Genomic DNA, 13,846 nt, shown 5'->3' on the forward strand with positions numbered 1-13,846 from the left:
AAATAGTACCAACGCAGCCCCAAAAGTTACTTTCTGTGCCTCCTCCACCAACAATGCTACAGCCATAACTGCTTTCAAGCACATGGGCCAACCCCTGCTTACAGGGTCCAGAAGCTTAGACAAGTAACCTACTTGTTTCCTGGCTCCAGCCCAGTCCTGTGTTAGCATGCTGTGGGCTGTGTGACTTCTGACATCCACAAACAGCTGAAATGGCCTTTTCACCTTGGGGACGCTCAGCACTGGTGCTGCCACAAGTGCTTCCTTCACTCCCTTAAATTCATCCTTGTCCTTTTCTGTCCATTTGATTCTGTGGTGAGTTTCTCATATAAAAATTTTATATTTTCACTGTATCCTTCAATCCATTGCCAACATCAATCCAATATCCCAACAACCCCAACAACTGTCTCACTTCCCTCTTTGTCTGTGGGGGAGGCAGGGTAATAATCCCTGCCACCTTCTTGGGGTCTAGCTTTTTCTTTCCCTTGGTTAGCCAATGTCCCAAATACCTCACCTCAGCCTCTGCGAACTGCAGCTTTGATTTAAACACCTTTAATCCTTTTCCCCCCAAGAAATTCAAGAGCTCTATAGTGCTCATCCTTACATCCTTCTCCCTTGGACCTGCAATCAGCAAATCATCCACATATTGTAAAAATTTTCTTCCTTCCACTGGCACAAAGTGACTCAACACTTGTTCAAGGGCTTGCCTGAACAAGTTTGGGGAATCCATAAAGCCTTGAGGCAATGACATCCACCTAAATTGCAGCTTTCTGTTAGTTTCTGGGTCTTCCCATTTAAACACAAAGTAATCTCTGCTGTCCTTCGCTAAAGGAAAAGTCCAGAAAGGATCTTTCAGATCAATCACACTGTACCACGTGTCCTCGGGAGAGATGTTATTCAACAAAGTGTAAGGATTTGAAACCGTGGGGAGCAGTGTCTTAGTCCTCTGATTCACAGCTCTCAAATCTTGCACTAGCCTGTAGTTACTGTCTGTTTTTCGCACTGCCAAAATTGGGGTGTTGTGTCTGGACGTGCACGGCTCCAACGTTCCTTTTTTTACCAGTTCCTCTATCACCGGTTTCAGCCCCCTCCTCCCCTCCATAGGGATTGGGTAGTGTTTGACCTGAATGAGGTCTTCAGGCCTCTCTATCTCAGTATGAATTGGCTCTATGTCCAATCTCCCAGCCTCCCATTGGATGTACCAAACCTTTGGGTCAATTTTCTCGTTGTTCTGGGTGGTGAGTTGATACAACTTCACTGTGAGCTGGGGATTCTGTACCACTAGACTGATTTCCAGTGCCACCATCAAATCCCTTTCCAGAAGATTGAATTCTGCCTCTTTCGCTAACAACATATTTCCAATGCATTACTTGTTCTCTGATTCTATTTCAACATCTTTTATGATCGGGATCTTAAATGGTACCCCTTTTGCCCCAGCTACCATCATTGTATCATTACTTAGAGAACATCCTCATGGTAATCATTGCACTGTGGTCCATTAGCTCCAGAATCCACTAAAAACCATACCTCCTGCCTTTGGGGTCCTAGTCTCAATTTTATCAAGGGCTCCTTCGATGTCCTGGACCCCAGACTGAAAAGCCCCTGACCCCTCTAATCTTCCTGAAACATTTTCTCGTCTTTGTCCTTGTTGGGACAATTCCTCTGAATGTGTCCCTTCTGCTTGCAGTAATAGCACTCAAAATCCTTTTTCTGTTTGTTTGAGCCCTTACCTTGGGATGGGTTCTGTTTCTTTGGCGGAGCTGATTTTGCCGAGTCCCAGACCTTTTCCTGTTTTTGTGCTTCCCTTACTGCAGCCACTAACACTTTTGGCTGGATTTTCTGTTTCTCTTCATCTCTCCTCATGTAGATTTTCTGGGCCTCCCAGAGCAGTTCCTGCAATTCTCTGTCCTGCCATCCATCTATCTTTTCCAATTTCTTCCTTATGTCTTCCCATGATTTTGCTACAAATTGGGTCTTCAACAAGACCGCCCCAAATAGGGATTCAGGGTCCATCCCGGAATACATTCTGTGGCTTTTCTTGAGCCTTCCAAGCACTGTGGGTGTCTCATCCTTTCCCTGACACTCTCTGAGCACCTTACTAATATTTTGCCCCTTCAGCACTGCCTCTCGTATAACTTGGATCATCATATTTCTCAAATGTTTCATCTTTTGTCTGTCCTCTTCCATCTGGGCATTCTGAGACGGCTTCAGGTCCGGCCACCTCTGATCCCTTCATTCCCCCTGCGGGTTTCTGTGTTCCCAGTCTCTGATTGCAGCTTGCCTGATCATCTCCGTTTCCTCGTTGTTGAACAGCGATCTTAATATTGCATTGAGATCCTTGCAGGTGTAAATACTGGTCCCCAGAAACTCGTCTAATCTTTCTGCCACCCCCAACGGATCGTCCATCAGTTTTCCCATTTCTTTCTTGAAAGCCCTAACATCTCCAGTGTCGATCAGCGCATGTACGAAACCAATGACTCCCGGAGCCGTTGGTACCGCCCATAAAGGGAAGAGGTTGGGCTTTTCCTCCTCATATCCACTACCACCAGTGGTCACTTTCCTCGTCCTTTGCCTCATTCGATGGGCCAGAAAAGAGCTTGGTTCATGGGGAGAATCTGTTTCTCCCCTGGTTTGAGTGGTGGTAGGGGCTGGGGCTGCTCACATGGGAGCAGAGGTGACAATGCCTGTTCATGTGGGAGTGGAGGCGCTGATGCCTGCTCCAGTGGAATTGGAGGCGCCATGGCCAGCTCCTATGGGAGCGAAGGCACCAAAGTCTGTCCCTGTGGAAGCGATGCTTCTGGGAGTGGCACGGGCACCAGAGGTACCTGGGCTTGTGCAGTCTGGGGTGGAGGGACTAGATAGGGAGGTGGAAGGTTCTCCAGCAGCTCCCATTTCCTGCCTCGAGTTGCTGAGCGCCTGTGGGCTCTTATCGGGAACAGTCCTGAGAAAGCAAATTTCCACATCTCAGTGTACTCAATCTCCTCAAAGTTCTGTGGGTACTGATTGACTACATGGCTCTACAGGGTCTCACACGTCCATATTTCGAAGGTGCCGAAAACCGGCCAGACCACGTATTTTACGATCTACTTTCTTCCCCACTTTTCCATACAAAAATGGATTATCTTTTCCTTGGATTTCCCCACCCTCCTGGGGCTGTCCTCCCAATGTTCTAAAATCCATCCCAATGGGCTTCCCCTTGGGATTTCTGGCAAAATCTTTTTGGGAACCTCAGGAGGGTTTCCCTGGGGTTTTCTCTAGCACTTGCTCTTTTTCAGTCCCATCTTTCAAAAAACCCTTTCGCTATTTTTCTTACCTCAAGTCCTTTTGGCTGGGATTCTCGGCGTGAGAATCTGTCCAGTACTTGTTTCTTTGTCTGTGAAAAACTACCAGCTTACTTGGCCACACAGAGAGCCATTCCATGGGCTTTTCAACTGGCAAAGAGCTCTCTTACCTGATTTTTCCAGATCATAAGGTTTACCAGCTCCCAGACCTTTTGGGAATGTCCCTTCCATCCTGATCCAAACCGTGATCGAATCCCCTGAACTCTCTACGAGTCACAGGTCCCATGTGTATGGCAAGCAAAAGTGCATGCTTCCCCTGTGACCGACCACATCCCTCGCGGGAGAGTGGAACTGCAATCTTGGGGTCCACACCCGCTTTGTGATAGAATCACATCTCACTCACACACGCTCGATCATACCCCACTCAACCACAGGGTACTCACGATTCCTTTTCCCATGTGGATTCTTCGTGCACATAGATTTTCCAAGTGAAAAAGCACCATGGCCTTGGAGATCCCGCTCTGGATCAGTCCGAGTTTCCCGAGAGCTCTTGAGCCTGTTTTTATGCTCTCTTTGGCTGTGGTTCTGCCTTTGGTTCGGAATCTGGTTCCGCCGACTCCCAATCCTGTCAGGTCGCTGAAATCAGTGGGGCGCTGCATGACCGGAGAGGGGTTCCCAAACCCCAAATTCAGATCACGTTGGGGTCACCAGAATTGTTATAAATGATCAATCGAAAAGCCAAATTATCAAAATGCAAAAAATATTTTATTTTTTTCCATGACCAAAAATACAGTCGTCAAAAACTCCACAGCCAAAGAGACAGCGTCGAGCCCGGGATCGGCGCTGGGTGAACCTTGATCTGACCTCTATCGCACCAGACCTCCTCCCTCTGTTCACGAGCGCCGCTTCCTGCAGTGCTGTTTTATACAGATTTTTATGCCTGGGGCCGAGGAGCCCCGATTTCTTTTGTAACTCTGCATATGCATGACAGTTTCTTTCACTGTGCAGGGCTGGACAATCGCTGTTTCCTGAGCAGTGGCTGGTGTTGATCGTGTCAGGGGAAGTCGTGTGTTCAGATGTATTTTTCTGGCGACTTCTGCCATCTTGATCAGAAATGAACTGATGGTATCAGTTGGGCGATGATCGTCCTTGGGCGTCTTCGATCATCGCCTGGGCACGTCTGTTCATAACTAAACAGGGCATTGTTCTCCTGCCACCTTCAGGAATTTCGAGATTCCAAGTAGACATCTGCCTCTGGGCTGCTTGTGTTCAAAGGCTCGTTTGGATTTCACAATCTTATAAATACATTCTCTCTATAAGCATGAATTATTTCATAACATATATTACAAATGCATGCAAAAATCCATGTTCTTATTTTCTCTGCCTTCCAGAGGAAGTCTTAAATTCTTTTTCAAGCTTCAATCCTCATTTCTTTAGTGACCTAAGCCTCCAAATCTGCCTTTCTTCTGAACATTTTTGTTCTTAGCTACTTTATGAGATCTGGGATTTTGCTACTGTCTTTGGTTTCTATTCCTGGCTCATTCTGGAAATCCAGGTTTCTATGTCAAGACATACCTTGGGGAAATTAAGGTCTCCTCTGCTATAAAGCTATGCATGCACAACAGAGTCACATGTATGACCCATGTGATGAGGGCTTGCTTAGTAAAACACAATCTCTGAAATACTTCAGTGTAGTGACATCCAGTTACCAGAAACTGGAGTTACTGGAGACTCCAGTGAATTTCTCTTCAAGGTTATGAGATTGCAAAACTTCTCACTTGTTCATCAAAGAATGGTCATAGTACAAGCCACACTTGTGAGTCAAAATCATCTTGACCTCACCCTCTTTCAAGTTTCTCCTTCTTCGTCCAGAGCCCAGGGCTGTTAAAGCTCTCCAGAGAACAGCTCACAGAAACTCAGCAATGGACAAGTCGAGGTTTTAGTTGCCATTTCCTTTAGAACACCCAAAGAACGAGCCGATTGCTGACCCCACAGGTGTCACTGTGGTGTTTCCCCAGGAAACCACCATCCCCAGGGAGAAGTGACCACCACGTCAGTGCTGTCCAGGTCTGGGGACTTTTCCAGCCAGGGGCATTGTGCCTTGCAACTGTCCCTGTGGCAGCTGCATCCCTTGGGAATTGCTGTGCAGCATCGCCCTGCAGGGCTTGAGCACCTTGCCTTGCTGTTCACGGGGAGGGCTTGCAGCATTCACTGGCAGCAGGTTCAGTCTGACATTCTGCAGGAGTTAATGGGATTTTTTGAGTGGCTCAAAGGCTTCCTGGGCATCCTCAGTTTGGGTGGTTCTGAGGGAAGGGCATTTGAAACCTACTCAGGATTCCAGCAGGCTGAGCTGAAGATCATTAAGTCAGTAGATGAAAAGACATAGAGCTGAAAGAGGTGGGAAGAAAGACTAAATTTTCTGCCAATTTTTCTGGAATTAACAACCTCTTTAGGCTAGAGATGAGAGAACATATTATCAACACAATTAAATGGAAAATAAATCCATCACAATTTAGAGGAGAAAAAGAAAGAAAACACTGGCTTTCATAAAGCAATTTTTAACCATTACAATGTGATACCTCAGGTTTGAGCTGCCTGAAGTTTAGAAAGCATCAGTTAAATCAACTGACAATATTGAATCTGCCCTGGTGTCAGGAGTTATACCTTCTAATAGTCACTATTTTCTTTTATAATTCTTTTATAATGTGGTTTTTTGGTTTTTTTTTTGGATCAGTGACATTTTCTAACTGATTTGAGTCAGGAACCATTTGAATTTTGCAAATATCATTGTAATGTATCCCTTGTACACTTGCTGCTTCCCTCCCACTCCTCCTCTCCCCATGCCCTAACAAGTGTCTGTCTCAGCTTAGAGAAAAGATGGCTGTGCTCATAAGATGATGGCCTCATGCATTTTGTCCTTATTGTACTCCTGTTATTATAATCACAAACCACAGCTGTGCTGCTCACAGGCTTTGGGACTTGGAAGATTTAACGCACAGCCTGTGATTGTCTTTGGGAAGTGCTGTGCATGTCTTGCAGTCTTGAATAACCTGCACGAGGTCAGCAAGGTTTGGGCATGCTAAACATCATCTGGGCTTTCTCTGTATTATCTCTGTGTTATCTCTGTGTTCACCTCTGTGGTTACCGTGGGGCTGTCCTTAGGCTGACTTTCAGGACAGCAGTCCCGGGCCACAAGGTTCCCTCAGACCCTCAGAACGGGGTTGGTTTCTCGGCCGTGTTCTGCTTGGGGCTCTCGTGCCTGGGTCATTTGCAGGGGGAGCACAGAGGGGCCCTTTCCTGTCACGGGGTTTCCACTGCATCCCAAGGCTTGTGATCACAGCCTTCGTGGGACAGACTAGGAAATGCCCTGTGCACAGTGCAGACAAATTGTAGTGGATCAGCCTTGAGCTGTAATAAAGGAAGATTAATTGCCTGATCCTAGATGGTATAAATTATTTATAGTATGGGTTTATATGAATGACTAGTAAATTATAGGAAGGGAGGCAATTTTAAAACAGACAAACAACCCACAGCATGGGTATCTTTGTGTCTTAACTATATATGTTTGAATTCATGCAAGCCTTGTACTGATTCCAGCTTCCAATAAATGCTTCCAGAGAAGATCTTCTGTGAGGAAGACAAAACCTTTTTTTTCCCCTAGGTTTTGAGTTAATATCAGTGTGCTACAAGTTAATATGCATTAGGAGGGAAAAGTTTTTTTGTATAACTCTTACCTGCTGATTATCCAGCTATTTTGCTCATTTGGGCTTGACTGGCTGTGTACTGCTCTGCCTTTTTAGTTCCTGAAACATCACATACAAATCAGTGTATAGATCTCTTCCATCATCTTTAGCAAATGCAAACCAAAAAAAAGTAGCTTGCCTGTCACTTTACTTAATAGAGTGCTGTGAATTTGTAAACATTGTTGAGAAGCATTGAAATATTTTTTAACCATTCCTGCCTTTTCCATTTTAAAGATAAAATTAAATAGTCCCATCTTATTTAAAACTTCTAAAGAATTCAAAAAAGGATACATGTTAATCTTTAAAATAACCTAATAAGTAATGTATATAATCAAAATTATGGAACTTTTTCAATACTGTGATTTTTTTTCTTTTCTAGCTAAACATAGTGTTTCATATAGTCTGAAATAGACAGCATGATAAAATGTTTTTGTTGTGGTGTTTAAATAAATGCCGTGTGGCACTACTATGTTTTTGGAAACCTGAAATCCAACTCATATATCCCGAAGTGAATCAGTAGCCCAAATAAGGCAAGACAAAACACTTTGGAATTTTGAAAATTCTCTTCTTTTGAAGACACTGCATAAGGATAGGAAAATACCAGAGATTTGAGAGCTGTGTTAACCTGTGGATAAACACGGGCTTGAACCAGTCTAATATTTTGTAGTTGTCATTTTGTCTCTAAAGTATTTATTGATCATGTTACATATGTGGGTTTTTCCTTCACAATCTCTTATTTTATGAAAGCCACTTATTTAGAGTGGTTTCTGCAGTTAGTCTATGGTAACATTTTACCAGACCTTAGCAGGGAGAATATAGACAGCTCCCCAGCCAGAACACCAGGTGCTCATCTCAGGATTAGAGATTTCTTAAGTTAAAGAAAGAATCTAAAACAGTGCAAAAGGATCAATAATTTTCATGATGTGAAAATATTTGAAGAGAGATCATCTGATGCAAAAGAATTGCTTTGCATTCCCAAAGAGCATGGATGTTTTCCATTATTTGTAAAATTTCCACATCATGGGTCACACAAAGCTTATATAGCCATGGTTTTTACATTTGGGGATGTATCTCCAAAATTTATCTCCAAGACAAGAGCTTGCAAATAATTCGATATATTATTTTATTTTGCTTTTGCTTTATTGTTCTTTTCCTCTTCCCAATACCAGTCTCTAAGGTCTAAACTGTTGCATTTGTTCATAATGTACTTTTCTTTTCTTCCCCCCCATATAATTTAAGGAATGATGTTGCTGCCACTCATTTGACACCATGCTCATTGGACACCAACTGGAGAAAGCTAAGGCGGTAGAATTGCACTCGCTATATTCTGAGAGTTCCTTAAGTAAAAGTGCCATCAAAAGTATTCCCTAGGAATCAGTAAGAGGAAAGTTTTGCTGCTTTTTTTTTGTTTATTTGCTTGTTCAGCATTTTTGCTTGATTGGTTTTTTTAAGAGCTCAGACCCTTAACAGAATCAGGAGGAATGAAAAGCGTTTGGTACTTGAAATATGAGTTGCGTAAGGAGTTCCCTTTTGATGTGAGCTTCTGTTTACTGTCTCGTTATGGTTTAATTGCATCTGCCTGCAGTCAAGGGATGCCCTTTGGCTCAGTGCAGCTTGTGTCCCTCTGAGCCTGTGAGCCATACCTGAGTGTCACTGGAGCACACTGGTGTGTCTGCATGCTCAGGCAACTCACATATTCCATTAAAAAATACAGAATACTTCAACTGCCCTACAAACCAGAATCCCAAATGCCATAAAAAGCTCTGAAATTGCTTCTATCACTTCTCATTTTTCAACATTGACAAGACTTTTGGCCTTCATCTATTACATAAACTCACCAATCTCTCCTCTGGCTATACAGTCATTACAAGATAAAGAGATTTGAGATCCCTGTTTTCTATTTCGTCTTTCCCTGACACATCCCCAGTTTAATCTTCCTGGTGCTTAGTTATTGCAAAAATGAGCAAAATCAACTACTGTGAAGATAAGTAGGCTTTCTTCTGAAAGAAGATCTATTGCAACATAGGAATGAACTCAAAGCTCTCAGATTAGTGCTAGAATATAAAATAATTCAGCTTTAGAAGGATCAGTCTCCCAAGTCCACAGTTTCCTAATGGTTAAACAAAGAAGCAAGAAAGGAACAGAATGAACTTCAATTTGCCATAAATATATTTGTATGCTTTCCCAAATAGCCAGTGAAAAAAATAATTTGCTAATTGCCGACGTTTACCTGTGGCTAGAGCCTTCCGTATTGTCTTGGTGATTTTGCTGCTTTCTTCACAAAGGGAGAAACTTGAATCTCATTGATGTCTGGGATTTTACAGAAGACAAGACAGGAAGGAGTTTAGGGTAATATCTATGGATGTTTTTGGTTTCATAATTTTTAAAATTTATTTATTTTAAAATTTGGTTTCACTCTAGGTGTCAACTCTCCATCTTTGAGTTGATTTCTGTTAACTCACCAGGTATTTTCCTCAGCATCTGGTACACACAGCTATATAATAGGTATAGGTATATAATAGGTATAGAAATAGCTATATAATATAGATATAGCTATATAATAGTTATAGAAATTACCTGAAATTGCATCTGAGTTTGCTGCAAATGGGGTAGATATTCAGTGGTGCAGTGCTCCCTCTTGCCTGGGGGAGTACATTCCTCAAACTGAAATTCATTTAGATGTCACCATTGTATTCCTTATGTAGGAGTTCCAGTGACATAACATTCAGATTGTGCCTGGAGGAAGAAAGCTCAATTTATAACCACAGCAAATCTAAGCTTCTTACATTTCCCTCTTTCTTTTCATTTTGGGTCTTCATCGTTTCCAGTCAATAGGAGATGGATGGTGAGAGGGGTGTAAATGGAGAGGGTTCAGCAATAAGACAATCTGATAGTGTAGTCTCTCCTTAAAGTGTCTTTTTGTGTGATCTTCCTATGTGCTTTAAGACCAGATATCCAAATGTTCAACAGCTGGATTTGAAGGACAGGTTTTTCCAGAAAAACTTCAGATCCCCTGGTTAAATTGTGAAGAAGTGCAGACTTTTATCAGTAGTTAAAATGTAGATGTTTGTTTTCTCTACAATGTACAAAACACCAAAGTAATTGTAGGTATTGTTCCAAAATACAAAGTGATAAAGTGACCAAGAGTTGAGTGTTCTCACCCACCCTTCTGCTTTGTGTCTTGTCAAGCTGGGTTTCTTGGGATGCTCTTTCTCTTGTACCAGGACTTTAAAAGTGAAAGTAATTCTGCAAAACTGTCTGACCCTTGTTAGGCTGACAGTTCAGAACACATTAAAAATATTTTGCAAATTGCCTTTTTATTTCAGTGTCTTAATTGGAGGGATGTCTGCAAGTGTTGGTTTGTCATCAGTGCAGTACAATGTGCATGTCATTTTTCTTTTATATTTGAATGTTTATTGCAGAGATTTTGTTAGTGGCTTTTGAGTAATACCATTACTCAAATTGGAAGTATGTTAAATAATTTCTCTTTATAGATAAAATTAATTGAATGGATATGAAACAAAAACCAAATTAATTAGGCATGGTTTCTTCTTTTTTAGTGAATAAACACAAACCCTGGATTGAGACGTCGTACCATGGAATCATAACTGAAAACAACGACACTGTGATTTTGGACCCCCCCCTAGTTGCTTTGGATAAAGATGCACCTGTTCCCTTTGCAGGTAGGAATGTACATGAGCAGCAGCATTCTAGCCACATTTGTAAGGAAGGAATTTCCAGTGTAATTTGAAGGGCACATGTAAAGGTTGTGTCTTAGTACTCAGGACCTGACTGTTCACCCACACATCCTGAAATGAAGTGTTTCCTACACTGAACTTGTTGAGAAGCAGAACAGAATAAAGAGAATAATACAGAAGGCACCCACTATCAATACATTTTTAATGAAAACACAATAATTACACAATTACACTTAAATTTGCTTTAATAGAAATTAATCATTGCAATTGCCTGAAGTAATAATACATAATTAATTTTGTTCAGCAGTAACAGCCCCTGCTTTCTCTCTTCCTGTTCTGCTTCCTGGCCATGTGTGACAAATACTTAAAGTTGCTCAAATCATATCTTACTGTGTAAGCACTTTATAACTGTTGAGACTTTGATAGAAAATTTAATGAAGTTTTGAACATTTTTTGCTCAAGTTGCTGTATGATAGATGTATGTCATATACAAGTTTGCATTTATATTAAGTCTCTTTTACCTAACACTTTTGCTGTCCTGAGTCCCTTAAGCAGGATATGGGATTTCTGCATGTAGAGCAAGTTGTCTCTTAAATTCCCTCTTTCATCAAAAATACTTTTTGAAGAAAAGAGAGAATAGTAAAGCTTGATAACTGCTATGAAGATCTTAAGATGGTGTAGTTGTTAAAAAGATGGTATTGCTTAAGAAACTTCACCTTTTCTAAGGAAAGGAACTAATAAAGGTGACTGTCCGTGTTCTCGGGGAGTTGTCATGTTCAGGAAGCAGAAGTCCGAGTGCTTGTCCCAAAGAGCATTTTACAGCATCCTTAAAGAATTGTTCTCAGTCACCTTTCTCAAAAAGCTTACACTGGCATCAGCTCCTACCCTGCCAAGCCAGGGCTCCCAAATGGTTTTTATATATTGACCCCCATTTAATTATTAAAATTGTTTGTTGCTCATGGTGGCCTGTGATTCTTGGCTGCATGAAGACAATTCCTAGTGAAAAGATGCCCTTGTCATTTTTCTCCTCTATCACTGTGGGTCTTCCATCTTAGATTTGGTTCTTTTGCTTGCATTCCCTTAGGATCCTTCCAGGGTTGTTAATCACATGCTGTTGTCACTGACACTGCAAATTCTGCTAACTGGGAATTTGTTAGCCTAATTATTTTCTTCAGTTTTACATTGGGAGAATCAACACATTTTTCATTAAATAGTGATTTACTTTTTGTGTAGAAAATCATCCTTTGAAATACTGAACTTACAGAGAGACAGACAGACTGGCTTTTGTGATAAAGGTTACATTAGACAGTAGTTTTAATTTAGCTTCTCCATTTATTGATTTGAAGTATTTATATGTGAGAAGTATCTACTTCTTACAAGGGTAAATACTTTCTGCATATTCCCTGATACTAATAGTTTATTTCCTGATAATATTTGGCCTCATGATCTGCAGTCTAGGCATAATATTATAGTACTGATGGAACCCTACATTCCCTTGAAGGGCCTGCATTCCCTATGTTTTTTTGGAAAAGCCTCTATGCACTGTTTAAAAAAACCACTCCTGTCTTTTTAAATTGTTGGAGGAACTTAATATTTCTGTTGTAGTTTTTGATTTAATATCATGTACTTTTATTTGGTTCCATAATATCATTAATTTATTAAAGGTTTTTATGGAAAAATAAATTTACATCATGTATTTAGTAGGAGAAAACTGAAACAGATACAAGTACAATATTCAGTATCTGTACATGTAATAGTGTGGTAATGTGGAATGTCTTTTATGGCCATATTTTATTTAAATGTGGAAATTGCAGTTATATAATATATCAGTCTTCAAGTGTAACAGAGAATCAGAGCTCCAACAGTTCCTTTATCATCAGCCTGTTAATATTTTCAGTATTTTGTGCAACTATTGGAGAAGAAAATAATTCTAGTGCTTGGAAAATTCTCCATGTTTGGTTGGTTGGTTGCTTTTTTAATGGGCCCAGATTCAAGAATATATCAGGGCAGTTTCTGATCTGTGCTGAAATGTCTGCCAAGATCTCCTAGTGCAAACTGTAGTAAGACTAAATATATCTGAATTCTTCCTCTGCAAGAGCCCATGCAATAGTGTACAGGCAGATGGTTGGCTCTTCCATCAGGATTTGTTACCTTATAGAAATAAACTTTTTTTTTCAGTAGTACCAGTGTGCATTTGACTTTAAAAACACACACACAAAACCTATTGATAAAACATCCCCTCCAGCAAACCAAAACAAAACCCAAATCTCAAACCAAACAAAAAAAGGCAACAACCCAACCTTGCCATGTAGCCATTCACTGCAGATGGGCAGGAGTTCTGCAGGACCAGAACTGAACCAGAACAGAAGGCACAGTGCCAGTTACCCCCCAGGCTGATGTTCCCAGGGCACACCTGTCCAGAGGCATGGCTGGATGTTATTTGAACGGTGAAATCTTCCTGCTCTTCTCAATGCCTTCCCTTTTAAGTGCTGATCTTCTTTCAGTGACAGGCTTAGGGAAATGTCCAGGATTTACCACTGTGACAGGTCGTGGTAGGGGAAACACCTATTTATTGAATAAATTTATCTATTAACTTATACCTACTGTTTCCATATTTATATGTTGTTAATGAGGGTGTAGTTCTTTTGGACATGTGCTTAACTCAGTCCTTGTGTTTTCACCATGCTCCTTGCTGCTTGCCCTGGTGCACAGGTAGTTCATGCATTTCGTGTTTTTCACCCGGGCAAATAATTTTTCACCAGGTAACTGCTTTGTTACTAAGAAAAACACGTAGTCTGTTATTCGGCATTCGCTATTTAGTGATTCTTATTTGCCCTTAGTGCTTTGCTATGCTTTCTCTACCCATTCCTATGATCTCCTTTTTTTAGTTTAAATGTTACTTGTGGCACAGGCCTACTCCAAACTGCAAATGGTATTTTGGTTTTCATTTATGGAAACTTTAACTTTTTTCCTAATACCTCTCTGCCTTTTTTCATCACTGTGCCTACAAAGGTAAGTCTGTCAACCCCTTCTAGGAGTGCACACATTATGGTACAAGTCAAACCTGAGTGGTTACAGGAGAAAATTACTATAATCTGCACTTTTTTTTCACCTCTATCTAATGTTA

General features: G+C 41.2%; 1 protein-coding gene across 2 annotated transcripts in view; it reads left to right on the forward strand.

The window, feature by feature from the left end:
- Positions 1-13,846, forward strand: part of CLSTN2 (calsyntenin 2) — a 348,080-nt gene that overhangs the window by 136,979 nt on the left and 197,255 nt on the right. For both annotated transcript variants that reach the window (XM_050978010.1, XM_050978011.1), the window contains exon 2: positions 10,582-10,704. In XM_050978010.1, coding sequence (XP_050833967.1) covers positions 10,582-10,704 — 123 coding nt within the window. The remainder of the gene's footprint in view (positions 1-10,581; positions 10,705-13,846) is intronic.

The sequence above is a fragment of the Serinus canaria genome, chromosome 9, assembly GCF_022539315.1.
Source record: "Serinus canaria isolate serCan28SL12 chromosome 9, serCan2020, whole genome shotgun sequence".
Classification (NCBI taxonomy): Eukaryota; Metazoa; Chordata; class Aves; order Passeriformes; family Fringillidae; genus Serinus; species Serinus canaria.